Here is a 23,643-nt window from a genome sequence, read left to right as displayed (position 1 = left end):
AAGTTGTCAGTAGTTAATAGTGTTTCTGGCCAAAAAAACCACAATATGTACATTATTTTTGCACCTAAAGGATAAAATACTTCTTAAAAAAAAATTTTGGCACACATTTCACACTTGAGTTTTTGTCAAGGCTGTTGACACAATACATCCTGAGTTCTCACCGACTTGACTGGCTGAGTTTAGACCAGAAACTTCCCTGTGCTATGCCTTTTGATCTAAAGAACCAGAAAACTTGTGACAAGATCTGTGATTAGTTTCAGCACAAACTAATGCATTGCTCACTAAAGAGTGAGTGTTGAGCAAATAAGTGGATCAGAGCCTGGAAGGAGTCACTTCACACCAACCTTACCTCCTGCCACTCCTCATCAGAGGCACCAGTCCTGCTTCTATTAATGATAAACCTTGGCAAACTGGTCTCACAGGTTCATTCCAAGTGTAACTAATAACTCTTTAGTTCATCCTTATCTGGCTTCTTTCATTGCCCAAAGTGGTTTATTTTTTTATGTGGCAGAGGAGTCTAAGTACAACCTTGCTAATAAATACTTGCAAGAACATTAATTTTCTAACATTCTTTGTGAGTCTTTTCACATTATTATGTAACAAAATGTCTTATTTTTCACCCAGAAAGATTCTGTTTCCCCAATTTGAAATTAAAATCTTCATAAAGCCATCATGTCAGCGCTCCCCATGAGTTACATCTACTTCCAGTATATTTTGTGGTGCTTTTTTGAACAAATTGGACCATACTTGCAAAATTCTTGAGATGTTACTGAAATGTGCTGAAAAGAAAAAATTCCTTCTCATGATGGGAAAAATACCATCTCCAGTAAAGGCATCTAAAAACGTGGGAACCTTAATACTGCTGGATTGGAACCTCAGAAATATTATACCCTGTCTGTAAAAAGTATTTGAGGGAGGATATACACAACTTATTTACAGTGTATCCAGAACACAGATGGAGAGCTGAGTTACATCCTTTACAGATGATCTTTACTAATTTAGATATCTTTTTTTTCTTTCCTCTATTCATCACTTTGAATTATCTGCATGAGAACAGCTACCTGTTACAGAAAAAACTATTATTATTTTATAAGGGAAATGGACTTTTCCACATAGGGACGTGTCTTAATGAAATGAAAAGCAAACAAGCTACTCTCTGGTGTGCAAAAAAACCTTTGTGTTCAACAGAGGGACATGAAGCTGAAGGTCACAAGTTACAGCTGCCTGCATCATTATGTCTCAGACTGGATGTCACCCACATAGTCACCAGTGGTCAGTGTCACACTGGCAGGTTTGACAGGGTAGAGAGATACTGTAGAGGTCTAAGAAAAATCAAAAGAGAGAAATTAATAAAGCTGATACCATCTGGAATCTCATTTAGTCTCTACCCTCCTCAAAGATGCAGTCTGAAAGGGACTGTCCTGTCAAGATGGGCTAGGTCAAGGAGGGGCAGCAACATCACCAAGAGAGGTTGTTGTTGGTAACTACTAGAAAAAAAAGAAAAAGAAAAATCAGAGGGAGGGAGGGAAAAGAAATGTAAGAGCTGAACCTCCCAGCACGACTGGGAAAATCTTCAAAGAAAACTTGAAAAAATTGATAACAGTATGAGCAGTTTTGCTGTCAGCCACAGTCAATGCTTGCTAAACTCTTATTTGAGGACAAGTGGATTAGCACACCTCTTCCACAGAGAGCAGAATGCTTAGCTATTAGTCTCCTAGTTTTAATTCCCAGCTTGTATATCCCATGAAAGCAATAAATTTACCTGATTTGGGGGCAACATTGGTAGGAACACCTCCCCCTCTCTGGAAGTCATCCACTGTGCAGACAAAAACACTCACTGACTGAGAGCAAGTGAAGAGGGAGAATAAGTGTCTTTAAAGGCTAAAAACCCAGTGGTTAGAGACAGTCACAGCAATTTTCAAGCTGTTGTCTGGGCGCCTAGCCCAGTCCCACAGTCAGTGCTGCAGCACTCTTACAGACACTAAAACCCCCCAGGAGAGTTTCACAGGTGCTGTAGGATTGTGAACATTCTCATGTGGGCAACCAAGTCTCCTCCACCCCTTATATTAGTACCATAAACTACTATAGGACTTATATTAGTACCATAAACCTACTCTTAGAGGCAAGAGCAAAAATTAAAAGCATATGCTGTCTTCTTCAGCACTTTAGTATTTTCCCTAGATCTGGATATGATTGTATTATTAATTGTCCTGCTAGACCACCACTAGAATCACAAAGCTGTTTCTCACACAAACAAAACCAGTTTCTGTTAAGTAAGTGAATCCATCTGAATATAAGTCACAGTACTTCTTTTTTCAGAACAAAGATGTCTTAATAGAGATTTTCTAAAATAACAAGTACTTTACAGCAAATTATGTATTACTCAGGTTAGGATAAAAATATCAGTTTATCAATAATATAAAGCACACAACAATGTTCTTTTAAATAAAGGAAGAAAAATTGAACATATTAATTGTAAAATTACCTTTTCTGTCTGTTAAAGTCAGTGCATGATTTTTTTCATTAATTTTAATATCTAACTTTTATAGGAAATTATTTTGGCTTTTTTTTGTAACAACCACACTGAATAATGGAAAATTTGGAACATATTGGATACCTTAATAGCAGGGACATTCAGATTATGTATCACATTTAAGGTTTATTTAGCAATAATGCACACAAACATAAATGTATGAGAAAAGGCTGTCAGAGCCATTTATCTGGGATTTCTCCAAGATAAGAACTCATACAGGTCAGCAAAGTTCAAGCCGTGTTTTTGCAAAGTAATCCTATGTCTTCATGCAGAGGGCTGCGGGAGAAGAGAGCATCTTTGCTGCCCCACAGGCTGCCCATTAATGCCCCTCACATGTGGCAGATGAACTGTACCCTCAAGCTGTGGAGGAACACGGATATGAACCTTGGGGTTCACGCATATGGGGAGTGACTATGCACTGGGGAGTGACACTGGAAACACACTGGGGCTCCTCTTCAGTCTTCCTTGGAGAGGGAAGAGTGAACCTTGCCCAGTCCTTGCTGTTAGAGAAGATTCAGGTCTGGGCCCCAAATGAAAGAAGCACTTTCTAATAGATCTGATCTAGACACCTGCTTGACAGGGAAGCACAAGATTTCAACTTACTTTTATTACAGTGTTTCCTACAGACATCATAAAGAGGTCCTCTCCTCAACATACAGGTTTTTACATCACCAGAAAAAAAAGTCCCTGTAGAAAGCCCAGCTGCCCACCCCCAGCTTGAAGACTTTCCTTAAGAAGCCAGGTGCCCCTTGGGGAATCATCTAACTTTGCAAAATAAAAGAAGAGACCAGGACAAAACAAGGATCTATGTTTATTCCTTCTTCTTTAAGGAAACTAGCTGAAGCTATAAAATCCTTCAGAGTGAAAACTACTCACCTGCTCAATACCTTGATCACTGATTTCTTCAAGGTACTTTTTAAAAGGATTAGGTTGATAGGGCTCCTCCTTTTGCTGTGCACTCTTTCCTTTCACCAGCACAGGACGAATGACACCGGGTTTTGTCTTGACCCATAGAACACGAAGGAGAGAAGAGATGGAAGAAAAATAACATAAAATACTTTAAAATTTAGAGAATATTTTTTAGACAAGTCAATTCCAGTGGGGCTGTACTGACTAGATTTTTAGAAGTTTTATTAATGACATATTTCATCACCAAAATTATTCAGGTGTCGTGCTGCTTGGATTACTTTTAATGTAGAGTGTAGACCAAAATGGTAAGAGCTGTTTTTAGGCACAGAACCTCATAGCTACTGAGTGTCAGTAGCTCAGTATGGTTTGTGGGTTTTGCTGTCTGGTTTTTTGCTGGGTGTTCAGCTGCACCTTGATAAGTTCAAGTCACACTTTATGCACAGCCACACATCTGCTTTCACGCTGGGCTGCTCAAAACACTGACTGTGAAACAAGGAAGGACAACATGTGACGCTGTAATTTAACTTACACCCAGGTTAGGGGAAAGTCTTTCTGGGGAATAATACTACTGATTGCATGCTGGATTTAATAGAGTCATAGAACCATGGAGTAATTTAAGTTGAAAAAGGCCTTTAAGATCATCGAGTCAAACCATTGACCTAGCACCGCCAAGTCCAAAACTAAACTATATCCCTAAGTGCCACAGCTTTCCAGCCACTGTGCCCCAAACCTGTAGTGTTCCATGGGGTTGTCATGACCCAAGGGTAGGACCAGGTATTGGCTTTGTTGAACCTCATATAAGGCAACAGGGATGTTCATTGAAGGGGAGGGTACAGGAGGCAGAAAATGTCCTCATGTTTTGTGCTCTGCTTCTGCCCTGGGAAAGGACAGAGCAGTGCCCAGGGTGAAGATGGAAGAGGCAGGGAGAAGCACAATGCACGTGGGAAGAGCAAGGCCCAGGAACCAAAATATGTTCCCTCAGCTTTGCGTTTTATCCCCTCCACCCTTTCAACAGGTTGGGGCACTTCCATTTGCCTCCTAAATAAGAAAAATATACAACTGAAAGCAAAAAATCAACCATGCAGTGATATTGTTTTTAAAGAGTAATAACTACCAAGCTGCATCAAAAACTTTTTCATTACAAAGGTCAACTTAGTGAAAGATGCAGCGCTCATTTAATGAATTTATGGTCCATAGTTCATGACTTATCTTTGTAGGATTCACTATAAAATACTTATTTTCCTATCAACATTTCTGAAAAACATCCATAAAAATGTCTGGCTTTCAACAGAAAGGTAAATATACAACTAAAAAGAAAGGTACACTTGTTATCAAGTCATCATTATGCAGACAAAGGACCTGTGGCCTTCTAGCACTCCTCCACACCATGTAACCATGCAATTAAAAGCCCATTGAGGTACCTGAAATCATCAAGGATAAGCTACTCTCCTTATGTAAGAAACCTCTTCCAAAAGCATGAGGTAGAAATGCTTTTAAGGTAGCATTTTCCAAACAACAATCATGCACTCAAGTGCTGACTGAGTCATATGTTTATGTCTGACTCTGCTAACAGAGTGACAGATATCAACCAGAATTCTAAATACTTTATTAGCTCTCTGAGAAGCTATATAAAATCTTTGATCCAAAACTAAAAATTTGAACTCTTTCTTTGATGGCAGTTGTATCAGCTGACACTGCTGAGAAACAAGCTAAAACTTGGTTTTACCAAGGAAAATTTTGGTCTTCCTACAATGACATTAAAAAATGGTAAAGGCTGTTATGGTAACACTGGGCTGCCATGGTATGTTTACAGCCCTTTCAACAAATTACACAGGGCCAAGACACAAGTTCCAGAGCTGACCCATAATAAGTGGTACTGATTTAGTGCCACGGTGCTCCCTGGCATGGTTTTGGCCCAGGTCAGCAAATGCACAATCAGAAACAAGCTATAGGCTGGACCAGGGTGCTTCTCTATAGGCAGTATGGATGCAGTCACCCTCCTTCAGGAACAGAAGGTATTTTGTATGAAAATAAGCCTTGCATGATACTTGCATGAAAAGTCAGAAGACTGAACTTCTCATTGGCAGGTGTATGGCCATGTTCACCTCTGATTTTTTCCCCTGTTATTATGACACTGGTTGCCCCTGAGATCTTGCTGAAACTGGTGAGTCAGGTCCCAGTTGCAATCCCGTCCCTACCCGCAGCAGGGGCATTGAAACTAGCTGATCATTATGGTTCAAATCCTTCTATTATAGTGAGTCAGAGAATCCACAAAAGGAGAAGTAATTAGTTGAGTAATAAATCATGCACAATTTCTAAGTCGAAATGTAACTACTGAAGAATCATTCATGGAAATCACAGTGTGTTCAGAGACAGCATTGCTGCCTGAACAAAAAACATGCACAAGAATTCCAGTATAGTGATAGCAATTTAAAACCAGTGAAATTAAAAAAAAAAAAAAAAAAAAAAAAAGAAAGAAAAAAGGAACTGCCAAAAGGATGAAAGGGTTATAAGTGACTGGAATGCTACTTAAGACAGTAACATTTAGAGAAGCTGTGCATCACCTTATAAAGAGACTTGAAGAGACCAATAAATACTGAAATGTTCAAAGAGCAGTGCAAAGAAGTGAAAAAAAGAATAAGGAGGAAAAGGCTCTGAAGATAGGAAGTTGAGAACCTAAGAAAAAAAATCTAGCCTTTAATATAAAAATGTCATGCATTAGGCCAAAAAAGACTTTGAAAAAAAAACTTGCTAAATTTCCTCACAACTAAATGTCTCTAGGGCCACTAGATATAACTGAGGCATAAAAAACATGCATGAAGAAGAGAAGATCAAGGCTGAAAATTAATTCCTCACTTCAGCTTTCCCCACAGGAATACTTAGGAAGGTTCTCGCACTGTCAAAGAAATATTTTGGAGGAACTGTCTCAGGTACAGTGCCAATAACACAGATTTGAGAACAAATCAGTAAAATGAGCAACTAAAGCTCAAGGAATAAATAAGGTTGTAAAGCAATTCCAGTGTGAAACCATGAAGCGGACCAGGAATCACACAAATCCATACATGTGACATTTCAAGCTGTGCAAAGTAGTAGGAACAAATTACACTAAAGAGCAGAATTAGTATACATTTGAACAAATAATAGGGAATGGTTTTTGAAAGGGCACTCATGTCAGACAAGTCTTACAGTTATTTTGAAGAGTTATTGATCTAAGAAAGCTGGCTGTTAGAGCAGATGTAGGTTATGTTTAAATTAGCAGTATAAAAAACTTTCAGTATCTAGGAACACGCAATACAGGAGGTCAATTGCAACAGACCATCCTATGTGAGGCTCAGTGTTTGGGGCTTTTTTCCGCTGGGTCCCTAAACACATGATCAGGGATAACAAAATGAGACTGCATCACACATTATAAAGTTTAGTGGATGTGCATCCATGCTGTCTGGAACAGGCTTTGGTGAAGGTCTTTTAGCAAGGTCTACGAAAAGAATTAAACTGCTATGGAGTAAAAGAGAATACGTCCTGTGGAGCAACTAAAAGGTAGGAAAAAAAAACTGGAATAAATGTTTGAATTTCACAGTGGAAGGAAGTCACAGAGTCCCTCAGAGATCTGCTCTGGAATCTGGGCTTCGAAATATGGATATTTTCTAGATCAACTAGAAAAGAGTGACTGGGAAGGTGACAAAATTTGCTGGTAATACTGACTAGGGGAGTAAAAACAAAGTATCAGTGCAAAGAGTTGCAGAGATCTTGCAATACTGAGTTAGCGAATGATATAAGGCAGGTAAAACATAACTGAATTCAGCCTTGATACATTTCACTTAACTATATGCTAAATTTGCACTTGCACTGACTATCTAACTCAGAAACTCTTTCTTGCTACTCAGGAAATATATCTTAGCTTTGCTGTATACAGTTCTATGCATACATTGGCTTACTTCTCAATACAAGTAAGAAGAACTAAATAAAGTACCGTAAATTGTTAAGAAAGGAATAGAAAAAGCAAAAAAGGACCTTATCACATCATCATGTAAATAGGAAGCACTGTTTCAGAGCTATACAAGAGCAGTTTATGGCTTTAGTCTCCCAATCTCAAAAACAAAACCCCAAAAAAATATAGAAAGGACCAACAAGGATCATCAATGATATGGGACAGTATCCATACTACTCGAGTGACTAAGCAATTTTTAATTTTCTGCATGAAACAGAGATGACTGGTAATGTATTATTGTTAATACCTAGAACATCATTAATATTATTTAGAAAGTGAAGAAAGAAACTTATTTGCTGTTTCAGCACAAGAACTGAGGTCAAACAGTATGTTTAAAACAAAGAATTAAAGTACTATTTTACACAATGAGTAATTAAAAAGTAAAACCTATTGCTACAGAATGTTACAGATATAAAAACATAATTAAATTCAAAAAGTAACTGGAAAAAATCATGAAAGAAGATGTAGTCAAAGATTACTAGGCAGAAGAAATCGACTCAGGAAGTCCCTAAGATTCCATTAGCTGAAATACAATGGGAAAGATTCTCACCCATGTCTCCTTTTTTTCCCTAAGCATTCAGCAGCAGTGACTGTCACTTGGACAGGCTCCATGAATTCTCTTCTGACTCTCTTCAGAAAGCTTGGCTCCAAGACTAAATTATGATGAGAGCTAAAATGAACATCTGATGCATAACCGTTCTTTCTTTTTTTTATTCTTACCCTTGCTTTTCACTAGTTAAGTCAGCTTTGATGTAAAACAGTGTATAAGAAGAAAATAGATGCTATAATCTTGTTGCATATAAACAAAATTGTGGAAGTGGAATATTGAAAGAGTTCTAGAACCAGCAACAGACTCCATTGCTGTTACACACGTCAAGATTCAGCAAGACTCTAGTTTGTCATTTGCATGTAGTGTTAGGATTCAGAGTTACTTAAAACAGGTGTGTATTCAGTACAGAAAAAAAGAATGCAGCTCTGTAGACACAATGCAGCTTCAGAGGAAGATACAGACTGTAGTTTTTTCCAAAGGACTAAGAAAGTGTTTAATAATGAATATTCTTTAGTGCTTGTGCAAATTTTGAAAAACAGTGTATCAGAGTTGTGTCATACATACCATCTGACTCTCTGTTACCATAGGCACCGATTTGTAAAGGCTGGCCTGCAAAAAAGGTGAATATATACAGTATTGTATACAATATCATAGTGATTATAATAGTGACAGAAGAAAAATCCACATACAGCACTATGCTTAGCCACAGAAGCTTTTCCCACTGATGCAGTGATATGCAATTGATAAGAGAATATAAAATATTTTCATTTCTAGTTTATTTCTAGATATAATCAAATATAAATGCCTGTTGTTAAGATTTTAGAGATTCTTTTCTCCAAGTGCAAAAAAATTTCATTTTTTCACCTTGATCTAATCTTGAAATTTAAAGCTTTACTTTTCTGAGCCTGCCGTTGTCCGTTAATTTGCAGCATCAATGTTATTAACACTGTCAATTGTATTGGGAGCTCAGTCCAACCTTCTCAACTTTTTCTGACTTTACAGTGGGAAAACCAAAATAATACCACTTAAGCAATATCTTTTTTTTTCCTTTATCTGAGTATACATTGAACAGCAGGGACCCTGTTTTCCAGATCGATGCCAAATGTAATGAATGCAAAGTAGTTGAGTGTGTGTGTGAAATAACAACGTGCCACTTATTTGTCCTCACACTGATGAGATTCAGAATTTTTGATGCACTGATCTCTCCACCCAACTCCTTCAAGCCCTGTAGGAATACCATTGGATAACACAGTGTTTCTGTACAAATAGCACGACCTTCCTTCATGTAGGTGTGATCTGGAGGCCTTGAGACTCTAAAATGCGAATACCTTTCAGTACAGTAGTAAAAAAATACGACAGTTAGATGCTACAAGCTGTAGCAGAAGACAAGTCAATGCCATTACATCTTGTACCCTCTACAGAAGGATCTCTACAGTTGGATTTTTATCAACTCAACTAGAAGTTTCTCTCACTGCTTCAATTATAAAAGTAAATCCAACATGTTTAAAAAGGGAAGAACATTCTCTTCTTTTGTTACCCTGTGACAAAGACCTTTGAGAGATTTGGCCACCGAATTCCAGTTATGGGCTCCCAAGTGCTAAGTAGAGATATTTAATCACTCTCTGGACCTCTTGATTCTACTCTTACATTGGTCTTAATAGCAGTGTCAACATGAGTCATAGTGGAGGACTGTGCTCTGTACTGAGAGCACCCACATCTCTAAACACAGATGCTGCTGGAGGAAACCTTTCCAACCAGTCAGGGACTGAATCCCAAGCAGTTGTTATTTAGCACTAAATCTACAATAAGTGCCTCCTCTGCCCTTGACAGAGTAAACTAGAGTTTTTAATAGTGGTTACTTACATACCGGGGACTATTTCATACCATGAACCACAATGGCTAATCTTATTGTGAGCTTAAAGACACCAAAACACTTCAGAATGATCTACAAATACAAGTAGGATGGAATAAATTCTCTCACTTCAGTGGCACAAATTAAGAATAAATCTAATTTCAAAAGGGTTATCTGAGATATGTGTAAGCACAGCAGACCACATATAAAGAAAAGTACTACTTATTTCTGCATATCTGTGTGCATTTTTAGCTGCTTCATGTTTTTCCATGTTTTTCACTTTTGACTCATATCTATAACACTTAAAAGAAAATTTTTTTAGAACAGAGCTTTCAAGAAGAGAGAAAATATCAATAATATGGACATTAATTTTTTTAATTAATCATGAGAAATTCTCATTTAGAGAATTATTATTCCAAATCAGTGGTATCCCTACAGTTGACAGATATACACTATTATAAAATGGTGAAGGGGATCATATCAAAGACCACACAGTTTTAAGAGTTATTAAATTATAACTATAGTACTTTGTTAGCTGGTACAAACTGCTGTAATTTCATTGAAGTCAGCGATGCTTTCATACTTTTTATACACTTCCTTGCTACTTGCACAGTTATTTACATCCCTAAAAGGTTCTGATGCATATGAAAAAATAAAAAGTAGTTGAAGCCAGGGCAAATCTATGACATTTAATTATTAAATGGCAGGCTATTTCAACATATTTGTATATCTACTACTCCATATAACCTATTGAAGTAATTAGCAATACAATAATGTGTGCATACGTATATCTTTATATGTGTGTGGTTATAAATAATACTTCAGTATTACTCATGAACAAATTAAAGCTTCTCTTTTAACAAAAAATGCCCTCAAAACACCATTTTGACAAGTATCTCAATATTAGACAACATAAGTATAAAAAGATTAAGAAAATTATACTGCTAAACTAATATTTTTATTTTTTCTAGTAAAATTAATTCAGTTGCATAAACTAAAAGCCTCCTACCAAAGGCAAAAAAAAAGATTTGGAAAAATAAAAAAAAAAAAGATAGGTAAAAATTATTACTCCAAGACACCTCAAAGAGTCACTCCAGACCTCCTGGCATTAAACACAATTTGATGTTGTGGTAAATGTCCGTACAATACTCAGTTCCTGATTTATACTGGAGACACTGTTAGATTGACTCCAAGTAGGCCCCTTGTTTCAAAACAAACATGTTGTACCTACTATGAAGAAATGTTGCCCCCTGAACTATACCTCCTCTAGTGAACAAAAGTCAGCACACAGAGAGGCTCACTCAGGAGCAGGTCCTTTCCAGTTGATGGGCAGCACACTTCCTTGCATGCTTTGATCCACAACTGCCATTATTCCAGACAGTTTTCCATCGTTGCCTGTACAGTAATATAGAGCATGTTCCTCTTGTTGAGCTGAAGGGACAAAGCCACCCTGGGTCTCATGCTGGGCTGGGGGCCTCACTTTGAGGGAGGGAAGTGGGAGGAGAAGAGAAGACAACAACTCTGTGGAAAACCACCTCAGTGTGCCCTTGCCCTAAGGGTCAGAGGACAAACCACCACCTGGTTTATTAGCTGCGACAGAAAGAGCATTTGTATGTCCTACCAAGGAAGCAGAGCGAGAGAAAGGGAAAGAGCTGTGATATATGGATGCTATTTGGGACACCTGAAACATCCCTCAGGAGACTCTGCTGCAAAGTACAGCAATGGTAGAGTCCAAGAGAGCCTGGATCCACCAAGTTCAGGCATCACAGCACAACCTGGAGACCCCGGTCTCTTTTTTGACACACAGAAAATTCAACATGCTTGCAGAGTTTATAGGAAAGGTTAGCTTATCAATAATCCTCTGTGTTGCTCCCAGACATGCTTTTAAATATTGATTTGTTTCATTGATCTAGAAAGTTCCAGTGGAGATTAGAAATAAAAGTGTTTGTAAGGGTGATTTTCCATGCCAGCAAAGAGAAACTAACTGTATCCCTAGGCATATAAGTTGGATGCCTGAATTTATGGTATATGTCAGCCACAGTTTTGAGAGCTGGAGATCTGCACTGGAGTGGTATTAAATACATTCTGTTTTCAAAGACTACCTTTGAAGTACACTCTTTTATTTCATTAAAAATCTCTCTTCCAATATTCTTCTTAATTAGTATGAGACAGCACAATCTGCCAAGTAAAAATGACAATATGCAATAAAATATGCACATTCAAAAAGCAAAACTGAATTAATCAGTCAAGCACTGTGCAGTCATAAAATTGTGAGACCTTTAGTGCTTTGCCAGCACTGCTTTGATTTGAGGTTCAATAGAAGTGCTGAATGATGAATAGTAAGATTTCTCACCACATGACTAGATGAATTGCAAGTAAAATGCAGTAACTATGTGTGCTAGTGAGAATTAAAATGTTAACTGGGACTAATGTTTCAATAATTGAACAAATTACTCAATATAGATATTTTCATCATATGTTGGAAAGTGTGAGTATGTGACAAAAAAGCTTCTATTCATCTAAACTGTGGGGTTTCAGCCAGCTCTATACCTTGAAAAGAAAAGTTTGGGTCAATCCCAAATTCTGATGGATAATCAAGAACTAAAGGACTTCTACCAAAGCAAGTCCTGTACAGTGCAGGCTGAGTTCAAACAAATGCATCCTTCAGCACCCATAACAGTCTGTTTGCCAAATAGCTGAGCTTTTGCCCCATACTTGAAGGAGACAACAACAAACAAGTTTCTGAGGAAATTAATTTCAACATCATATTCATACAGGTAAAATTATCAACATACACCACACTGAAGAGACTCCAGACATGATGGATTTACAACAGTGAGAAGACATCTCAAGTCTCAATTGCCAGCACCGTAGTATATTCACTTCACTGTGTTAGTCAACACCTGATGTCACAAGTAGAGGTCTGTGCAGTTACCCAGTATTGTTTAACAGGAGACAAAGTAAACATTTCTGCATATAAAATATAGAGTAATTATAAAAGTGCTTACATATTTGGTTTCACGCCCAGCTGCTTTCTGAAGTGTTGTTGACATCTTGTAAAAAAAATAGATATATAAAATACATATTTAGTTACTCTGAAAAATAACTCCAAGAGATTTTCAACATTGTGCGAAGTTGTTAATTGCTCAAATTCAGGAAAACTTAAGTTTTCCAGAAATAATCACACAATATGTAAGAATAAGGTATGTTTATGTTTTGCTTGCTAGAAAATACTACTTAATTTTACTGCTCAAAGACATTGATCCCCCTCTACTGAGGATGACATTTAATTTAACTCTGAGAATTCTTGTAACAAAATGCTTATTATTAGCTATGTGTGGTTGCCCCATGAAATTTAAGTTACGTTTGCTCAGAAAATAACCTAAATGTTACCTTTCCATGCTCTCATTTATAAGAACTTGCTTTCATGTGACTAAAAGCATTTACTTGTACACTCTTATTTTTTTTCTTGTCTATGACCTTCTTTTACCCTCTGTTAAGCACTTTTTTTATCTTGTTCTGAGATCCTCACAATCTTTAGCTTGGTCCCTATCCTGCATCCTGTTAAACTCGCCTTTTGCCCACTTTATTTTGGTTTTATGACTGCTAACAGATGCCTTCCATTCTCAATTGCCCCAGGAAGTAGGTTTTGGATGCTACAGCTCAACTTAGTAACAGCATTTTAACCACCTTGGTTTCTTCAGGCATTGGAAAACATACTCTCAATAACAGCATCTCTCTGCTTCTTCGGTTGTGATCATGTTTCTGTCTTTCAGACACTTGAAATTCAATTCACCACTGCATGCTCATTGACAGAAGTAATTTCAAAAATGAAAACTAACTTAGAAGTGTATACTGAATATAGCCAGTCAGAAATGCTGGATCTGTGCCCTATTTTTGCATGGTGAACTGGACATTCTGCAGGATATTTTGAATGCATTAACTTTTTGATATGTTCATCTGCCAAAAATTCCTTTCCTCCAATTTCCAGCTGGATTTCTGCCATTTTCACCTTCCTACAGCTACCAGGACCAACTTAAATTTACCTGGAGTGAACAGAATACAGGACTTTCTTCCATTGGTTAGTCATTCTTCTGAACCCAGAGGGCACATCAGTACAACTTAATGAAACTAGAACTTTAGAAATATAAAATTAACCCTGCCTCTCACTACCTGTTTCTTAGTTATCCAGGATAAATCAATATTGCAGACATCGTCCTTCTGGGAGGGGCCACAGTAAAAATTAAATCAGACTTCAGAGCAAGTCTGCTTATTAATTTAATTATCCCATTATTCGAGTATCAATAATGAACATGAAAAAACCCCAATGTTCTGAAAGATGCTTCCAGTCAAGGAAGTTAGAACATTACATTGGTTGCTCTGTAGTAGAGTTGTTGTCCCATAGATGGGACAAAATCTGGAAGATGGCCAGAGACCCTGCAATATGGCAGGCAAGGTATGAAGGATTTCTTCCTTTTGGATGCTAGCTTCTGAAGCCTTAATACACGGTTTCTTTTCCATAATATTTCTCCCTCTGACTTCAGGAAAGTGTCCTGCAACAAACACTGCACTGACTTCAGGGCTACAGTTCTGTCCTTGCATGTCTCTTAAATCACCAGAAACTTCTGATGTTGCATCTCTCAGCTGCAGCTTTGTGTTGCCATCAGTTTTACTGTTGCGGTAGGTTATATTGTGATTTTTGCTGATATGTACTTGGAAAGAACCCTTGGTATGTGGGTGGGCTTATTCACCTACCTTGCCAACATCTGACTCCATGCTCATCTGCAGAAAACTTGGAGAAGACTCACACCGACGCTGTAAAATTATTTTCAAAAGACTTGTTAATGACAAGAGACAAAAGAAAAGAAAGAGAAAAAGTCAATTCCACATACTGATGGGTTACCATAGTCAATGGGTCCTGCAGGACTTGATCAATGACAGCACACAGCTCTTCTGTTTGTTGTCTAAGCTGGACAGGGGAGCACATCTGAAAAAGGAGGATGGATCACTCAATCTTGGCTTTTTGTTTTCAAATACAGATGTGAAAGATAAATAACATCACTACCTCTGAATGAGTGTCCAAAGCAGTGCCTTCAGTCACACTCACAGGCTTCATTGGCTCTTCTAATGCCTGCAATTCAAGAGCTATTGGTGTGATATGGAGTTCAAAATTTTAAAAACTAAACAAACATACACTTTTTTGAAATAGTCTGTTTAAAAAACGTGGTGTTTTCTATTTCACCATAAAAAGATGGGGAAAATAAAGAAACTAACAGGCCTAGTAATGTTCTTCTGGTTACCAGTATCTGATTCTGAATGAGATGGGAGTTTACAGAGAAAGAGAGAGTATTCAAGCAGGGTGAATTGTCTCTACTTTTAGAAATCAGAAACTAGCAGTTTAAATTGTCTTCTTCAACAATGCCCCCTCCTTCCAAGTAAACATGACACTGTGAGTGTCTACTGTGTGCCACAGAGGTGTTGGGTGGCTACCACCACAGGAGAGCCACCAGATGGACGGGTATGCAGGTGGACAAGGCAGGGACCCAAGCACACAGGAGCCCTTTATTTTCCTCCAGTAGATGTTTTCTGTAAAAAGTGTCTCCTGTTTAAAGAGGATGGTGATTTCACCTTGCAACAAATACAGTGCTTGACATTCTTGGGTTTTAGCCAGAAATCAGAAATGTATAAAGTAAAATATGTTCTATACATTTGTAATCTCACACTAAGCATGTATACAATCTCTCCAGAACAAAACACAAGCCTCTTGTGCTTGAAAATACCTATCACTTTCTTGTATCCATACTTGGAGCAGGTTTGAGAACAGCAGGAATCAGTTTGCTGATCCCTTCACTTCCTATGGAAACTCACAAAACACCCTCAAAAGCCAAAAAACACTGCTCAGTTCCCTTTTCATCTTTATCCAGCATCTGCAAAGCACATTCTCCCTGCCATCACCCATTTTTACTTTGAAGTGATTTTCAAATAGACACCTACTGAGACCAAAAATTACTCTGGAAGCTTGCTGATGTGTGAAGCTGTACTAAAGGGGAGGGAAGTGCAGGGTCTGTGGATTTTTCTTGTTTGTTTAACACATGTTTTTGTGAGATTTCATTTTGCTAGTTAGTAAAAAAAAAAAAATCCCATGGATGTGGGATTCTGCAGGAATAGACTGATCCCAGTGAGGTGGGTATGAGAGCTGCCAGATACAGAAGACATATGTAGAGCTGTGAGGAAAATGTCAGAATCTTAAAAAAAAAAGAAAATAAGCATATTTATTTCTGAGTTTAATTTTGCTGAGTACATTTTTTTTTTTTTGTCCAGCTACTGGCAGCATACATCTGTGTATACCTAAGCAAAAAATTAATGACAATTTACTTTTACTATTATTCTAATACCGTATACAAATGTTCTTGCACAGAAGCACATTTATGGAACACCATGTCTTCTACTAAGATGAAGGGTAGTTGCTTTCCAAACATTTCTTCCTTCCTCTCCATCTCTAGACAAATGTGTTGGCCTTAGAGAAGTTGCGGTTTAAAAGGAAAAAGTAAAAGAATAATGCATTTTGATACACAGAAATTAATGTAATCTTATCCCAAGACAGACCATGAAAAGATAAATAGTCTCTCATCTCTGCTGTCTCATCACACTTAGCCAGCTGAAGTTTCAGATCAACACAGTCCCATTGAACAGGAGGGCTCAGCTAAGGTGGGCTCAGCACTGCACTCAAGTACTGTGTCCCTAGTTCAACTTCAGTCAAGATTACATCCTCCTGGTAAACATAAAAGTAAGTGATAAAATTAAGTAGAGTCATTTCAATATCTATTAGGGTCAGGATTGACAAAGCAGGCTGTTATAGAGATGATGAGTCTGAATAAGACTTAGGAAAAATGAAAAGTTTTAATCAATCATGGGTTTGGAATGGGGAAATTGCTAAGCTTCTCAAAACCCCCAAGAAGCCAGTAGGACAATAGACATAGTCAAGGAATTGTTAAGAGAAAACCACATGTTTCTGTTTCTTAGTCACTGCACCAAAGTAGTGGGCGAACACAATCAAGGGTAAGGAGCAACTACCCCTAAGATTCAGGGGAATCTTTCTAGAGGAATTACAGCCACATCCTAAAGTCCCTGTTCAGAACCAAGGCTCTGGCTAATTTAAATACCAAATATCCATCAGTTTCAGTAGAAATTGGGTACCCAAATATCTTTCTATTTGGGAGCCTTCAGTGCCTAAAGAACTTGGGTGAGTGAAGCACCAAGGTCTGTGTGCTCCACTGTCCTTCTGAGATACAACCATCATGCAGGAGCCATTCTAGAAGTAGCTGCAGTGTTCTCTCTTTTTGGACTTTTGGGGAAGGAAAATTTTAACCTGCAAACTGATCAGCCTAATTTCTTTGACTGTTTCATCTTTTTTTTCTTTTGTCTTTTTCTTCTTTTCTTTTTCCTATTTTTCTTTTTTTACTTATTTGAACAGCTGAGTCCTCCAAAGAAAGAGAAGAAACAGGAAACTGTATTTTTGCCATCCCCATCACCTCCACAAAGATAAAAGGTTCTGTTTAAGCTGTTGTGGGCTTTTCAAAATACATCTCAAATTTTTTTCCAGCATCACCTTCTTTTTTTTCTTCCGCATTTCCACATAGAGAAAAATGTGAGATATAAAAATTACAACTAGTTTTTTCCAAAATTATCAGTGTTATCGTGCAACAATGTTATGATTAATTTAAAGTGTTAGTGCTATCTACATGCTGTTGATTAACACTATCAACTGTATTCAGGATTCACTTGCTATGTTGATGATCTAATATTAAAATTTGAACATTCTTATTTAGGCATTCAAATTTTTGATTTTATATGAAAAAACAGTGAGACCACAATTTAAAAGAAGATTGCCATTTAGATAATGAAAATGCTTTTGTGGCAGAATTTCAATGTTCAGATGAAATAAGGAGTTGCTGAACCACTAATTTTTTCCTTGAAAAGGGCAACTTTGAGGGTGTGACACATATATGCCATTGACATCAGTGATGACTACAACCCTGCCCTCTTCTTTTCTCTCTTTTGATTGCTAAAGCCGTATCAGAGCTGAAAGGATACTAGTAAAAGATCCAAACACAATCTCCACTATTTTTTTAGAAGAATGAAAGATCTTGACAACATATAGGAAATACAGAACATTATTTCGTCCACCAGTGGACCACATCAATAGTAGGAGAAAAAGTGAATATTGTGACCCGGATCTAACACAGCTTCCTTCCTTTCACTGTACTGTGAAAACCCTGGGCTGAGCATATTTTCCCTATCATTATCTTTTCCTGAGCTTTCAGCACATGCAAAAAAAAGCCTATTGTATAATGGAACTTCACAAAGCATTAATTCCTTTAACTTACGTCTTGAAGATCCTGGGAGATGATACTGAATAGACTTGACTATTTTTCCTGTTATAAAATAATTAATACTGAAAGCTGTAAGGCTCATGAAGGAAAGAGGGAGCTCATAGGCTGCTCCTAAATTGGCACATTTGGTTATTATTACAGGCCCACTGGGTCTTTTACTTAGTCTTACAACCACACAAATTATTGGTTTTCTTTCTTTCTTACCATGAAGTATTTTTCTCTAACCTTGAGAAGAATTTTGATGTGAGCACAACCTGGGTGCATGAAATGTACCTAGTATGTGCACACCAGATGTATTTTGGGAAAATTAAAATCTATTTTTATCAAAATATTCTTAATAAAGTCTTGTCAGAAATGCTTTCCAGAAAAGTGCCGACATACTTGATAATACCCATTTGTCTAGCAGTTAAGTCAATCATCTAAGTTTGCTTCTAGGTTCCTGCTGTATGATTTTAAGGAGTGACTCGAATCTGCATTTGCCATGATCAATTCCTATAGCAATGGATTTTTGATAATAAGTAAGAGTTTCCTCGAGGCAAGAACTTAAAGTTGTGTCTTCTATGTAGCAGAACGCTGCCATATTTCCTCAGCTGCATGTCTTTCTTTTTATTAAAAACAAAACAAAAAAACCTCCAACACACTCTCCTTTTCCTTCTGCATGTGGAGGAAGATGCCTTTTTTTTTTTTTCTTCCACAAGGGGAATATACTGCACTGCTTACAGTCTGATTTGTAGGTGATAGGATGTAATTACTAGGTCTTTGGGGTTTTCCTAGAAGTGCAGAATAATATGGAAAGACTCTCTTGAAGTTTTAGACTCTCTTGAAGTTAACTAGATTGCATTGTGACAAGAGAAAACATGAAGAATGCCCCTAAAGAGACACAATCAAACACCTAAAATATTTATTCTTTAAGACAGAATATTTTTTTCTACATTTATTTAGAATTGAAATTATTATTCTCTACTTATAACTAGTTGATAAATACAAGCCAGAAAAGTCAACATTTGCACCTCTCACTTTCATAGTCAGTTATACCTAGTGTTTTTCAGAAGACTTAGTAAGTGTGGGATAAACCTCAACTGTGAAGCAGGTGTGTTTCATGGCACGTCCCATCATCTCGGGATGTGCCATGCACGCCATGCTTCATTCCCGGTCCAGATTGTGGGAAGTCTGAGTAGAACATTTGCAGCACCTCTTTCCTCCCAGTCTGTATGCCCAGGTTTCTTTCCCATTAAATGGGATAAGGGAAGTTCACCCCGATCAGCATGCAGAGGGGATGTGTAGTTGATAGAATATAGCAAACCCAAATCGCCCCGTATATACCTTGCTGTAGACCAAAGACTACAGAATTGTTAAGAGAAGACTTTTTGGTTTGTAAATCCAAAGCCTCCAGCAGTTTTCCGCTTTCATCTCAAACTTTATATAATTCTAAAGATGAAGTAAGATCTATTTTAAGAGACTGTCTACTTTCAAGGCCCTTGAAAGAAAGAGGGAGCTCATAGGCTGCTCCTACATTGGTATATTTGGTTATTTTTACAGATGAACTAGATCCTTTATCACTGTTCAAATTATTGCCTTTCTTTCTACCATGAGGTATTTAAAGTCACAAATTTTTCCTTAGCTCCTTGAAATAAACTCTTCATCCCTATCTATTTTGACTGAGTGATATTGTAATAGATATTTGATAAATACAATCTCTAAATAATAGACCCATTACTTTTTAAATAATACCTGATTACGAATGGAATTTTGAATTGGGCTGTGATCACATCTATATAATTGTAGAAGCTACACAAGAGTGAGTGTCAGTAGAGGTGTGACTCACTGTCTCTACATTAATAAGACCAGAAGAAACAACAGTGTTCAGCTAGTCTGTCCTCTTTTTTAAACCACAGGACTACCTGGAATGAAGGGCCAAAAAAGTGTCCTGTCTTGATTTTTCAATTTCTCTGAAAAAGAGCCTAATTCAGTCTGTGGAAAATTTTTCTAATGGTTAATCAATTCTGCTAAATTTTTGCCTTATACCTATATTAAGCTTGTTCAGCTTCCTCTTCTGGCCAGTGGGTCTATCATCTGCTAGGCTGGTGAGTTCATTAACACACTCTATGACCTGCCTCATCACTATGAATTTGTGTGGCTACAATGGTACTGCTGACTGACCCTGGTTAACATCAACATGATATCAACATCTCTGTTCTCCTTGCTCAGGTACCATGGAGCTGTGCCCTTGCTGGTGAGGACGCTGTCTTTCTATCCTTGCTACCACCCCAGCTTCTGACTCACCTTCCATGTGGAGCAACCCACTCTTGCTGCTCCCTGACAGAGCCTGACTGTACTAAGTCCCTTAAAAACAAGTTTTGGTCTTTTGGCTGTGAAGGAAGTTACAGCCCAACCTTCCAAGAGATATCTTGTACAGGGTTTTTTCTGATCAGAGAACAGGTGATGTGAGGAACATCAGGTTCACACAAACTCAAACAGCTGGGAAGTATTCCAGTTAGGAGAACTGATGAGATTAAGCCACTTCTGGGTTAGTCGAAATACACACAAATATAGTTAATCAGCCTTTTCTTCTCTACTAATTAGCACAACTTTCTTTGAGTAAGAATACTGGAGGATAAGAACATGTTCTAGAAAAACCATTAAGATGATGATAGCCTAGAGGTTTCATAAGAAGTAGTTGAAAAATGCTGACTGAAATTAAAGCATCTACACAAACATAAAAGAAAGTAACTGACTTGAGAAACAAAGTTATACACTAGCAGACAATTTAGAGGCAGGCAAATCATTGTACCTGGAAAGCACCAGCAAGACCATCAAAAGAAATCAATTTTCTTCTGAAAAAGTGCAATCAGATGGCTGACATTAACCCACTAGTTATCATTAGGAGTGTGCTCTTAGAGTGAATAATCTATTCAGAGTCACCTACTTGGCTTGGCTTGCAGAGAGGTGCGGTCTCAGGGTACACCAACCAGATGCTTTCAGGTGAAGTCAACCATGAAGTGGCACTTCAGGAGTTCACCAAATTCTTTCACCCACTAACAGGCTCTCTGCTCAAACAAAACCCTCCCAAAATACATTCAGTAGGGATATAGGATCTCCTGCATTAGCTATTTTCCTCTACAGAGCCATTTTTTTCCATCACATTGCATGCTAAAGCAAACATAACCTTCACTAGTGTATTCAAGATTTAAGTAAAGGAAGGATCAGGTTTTATGCAAATGATTTAAAAAATCATTCAAGATTAAAAGAACATTGGAAAATAAAGGAATGATTCTTTATTTTGAAAAAAAAATCTTACTTATAGCAGTTAACTGTTAATTACTAGATCACAATCAGTAATATTTCAAGGATAAAATTATAATCTTCAAAATTTGTACACAGTTAAGTTCACCCTCTCCAATGTCTTCACGTCTGCAAACTTCTAGTGAAATCAAGTGAGTTATGTATTGGAATAAATATTTAGATGTGTAGTCAGGAATGCTTAATCTCAAAGAAACTTATCAGAAGCTAAGTTCCTGAACAAGGTTCTGAACAGAAAGCTTTTTCTGATAAAGCTACAAACTGGATGTTAGCACAATTAAGGATGTCTTTAAACATGTTAAACACGTAGCTCATTGCTCATCAGAGAAAATATTTCTTAAACCTAGTGAGCAATTATTTTGAGAAAAATTAATTTGGGAAAAATATTTTGAAAATAAACATCCATGGGTATTTTGAACCCTTCATGCAAAATTTAAATTTTCAATTGCCTTTCTAAGTGGCATTATCTAAATAAGGACTATACAGCCCAACCTTTGTTGGCTGTGACTTTAGCAGTAAATCAATGTACTAAAGTCTGTTCTTTGGATCTATCTGCCTATCCTACACAAAAGGGTGGTTATCTCAAACTACATATCCTGGCCCATGCTAACTGTTAAAGTGTTCAGGAAGAATGGTAGTTAACAGAGGTCAGAGCAATGGCCAGGACGGTTATCAAAGTTTAACAGTACAGCTGATCAAAATTGCACATCTTGGAATGTTAAATTTACTGGTACAAGCAAAGCTGTTGAATAATCATTAACTGACCAAGATCTACGCATTGTCAGGCCCCAGAACAGCAGTGCTCCAGTTGCTTTCCAATAACAAAACAGACTTTGAGATGTTGCCATAAAAGGCAATTCTTTTAAGATACTGCTTTTTTTCCCTTTTTATAGTAAATTGATTTGCAGAAATTCAGATTAGAGAAGTCTTTGATCTTCAGTGGAAAGTGGTTGACCCTGAGAAATGTCTGGAATAATAATCCTGAGCAGTTAGTTCCCAGAATTTACATTCTGCAGTATCCCCCAACAGAAATGTCAGAATGTGTACATAAAGTTGAATGGTCCCAAATACACAATGTCCATGTCTTTGAGCAAACACTAACCTTCTGTTCCATAAGCAATGTGTTTGTAGGGATTGCTGCAAATGCCTTGTAGCTTGTCTTGATCTTGTACTGCTAAAAGGGTAAACCAGAAAGCAGGAAGAGAAGTAAAACAGGATAGAAGAGTAAGAAAGAAAGAAAGGAAAGGTATGACAGAATGAAAGACCATTCCAATTGTCTTGCAAACACATTGCAACAAAACAATGCTTACATATTTCCTAGGAAAGCTATTTCTTAAAAAAAATATAGTGTTTTTGTTAAGATTTTAAAAGCCTGTAACATACGTATTTTGCTCTTAGGAATGAAGTAGGAAAGCTTATAGCTTCCAAAGGAAGTTTAACCACCTTCTGCTGATTATTATCCTTAAATGAATGTCAGGAGAGGCTGTGAGGGTTTTTTGAAGTTTTTTGGGATTTGATATGAAAATGCACAGCTACTTCTGCCAGTACATCCACCTCAACAACTGCTGTTGAGTGGCGTGATCCTGGACCACTAGGTGAGAGGGATTTCTGCAATTGGCTTTAATGAGACTGATTAGGATCCTTAAATGCTAAATTACTTTTGTGAGTGGATAGATCATTTAAATCTTCATCCAGCTTTTCATCTCTTGAATAAGTAACTCTACCACCCCAAAAAAATAATTCAAATTAGGTGTAGGAGCTTTCACACTCTAACAAAGCTTACAGAACTGACAATCTAAACCATACAAAATATATGGGTTTGGGTATTAAAAATTCTAAGATAAGCCTTAAAAATTATTCTTTTCAAACAATTTCTATTTTAGGCTGTATTAGTTTCCCAGTTATTTTAAAATCTTTAGAAACCATCTTTTTTACATTTTCGTTGTAATTATAGAGGTTGAAATCAGTAATTTTTAAAAGATTGATGAGATTCTTCTGTACTTGTATGATTTCAAGAGCTAGGGTTCTTAATCATGACTGCTGTAATTTATTTAAAAAAATAGGGATTTGCTCCATTGTTCCCTTTTAGCTAACAATCTAATAAAAAAATCATAAATT

The 23,643-nt window shown here is 37.2% G+C and overlaps 1 protein-coding gene across 2 annotated transcripts in view; it reads right to left on the bottom strand.

Moving 5' to 3' along the window:
• The window catches only part of MLIP (muscular LMNA interacting protein), a 107,352-nt gene that overhangs the window by 22,138 nt on the left and 61,571 nt on the right, over nucleotides 1-23,643 (bottom strand). The window contains exons 5-11 of one of the 2 annotated variants that reach the window (XM_027645067.1): nucleotides 22,628-22,699; nucleotides 14,898-14,963; nucleotides 14,736-14,819; nucleotides 14,588-14,647; nucleotides 12,841-12,885; nucleotides 8,545-8,589; nucleotides 3,410-3,535 (exon numbers count right to left, since the gene is read on the bottom strand). In XM_027645067.1, the coding sequence (XP_027500868.1) occupies nucleotides 3,410-3,535; nucleotides 8,545-8,589; nucleotides 12,841-12,885; nucleotides 14,588-14,647; nucleotides 14,736-14,819; nucleotides 14,898-14,963; nucleotides 22,628-22,699 (498 nt within the window). The remainder of the gene's footprint in view (nucleotides 1-3,409; nucleotides 3,536-8,544; nucleotides 8,590-12,840; nucleotides 12,886-14,587; nucleotides 14,648-14,735; nucleotides 14,820-14,897; nucleotides 14,964-22,627; nucleotides 22,700-23,643) is intronic. The other variant, XM_027645068.1, reaches the window with a different exon arrangement.

This window comes from Corapipo altera, unplaced genomic scaffold (assembly GCF_003945725.1).
Source record: "Corapipo altera isolate COAL_440 unplaced genomic scaffold, ASM394572v1 2, whole genome shotgun sequence".
Classification (NCBI taxonomy): Eukaryota; Metazoa; Chordata; class Aves; order Passeriformes; family Pipridae; genus Corapipo; species Corapipo altera.
This window is presented reverse-complemented; position numbering and strand designations above follow the sequence as displayed.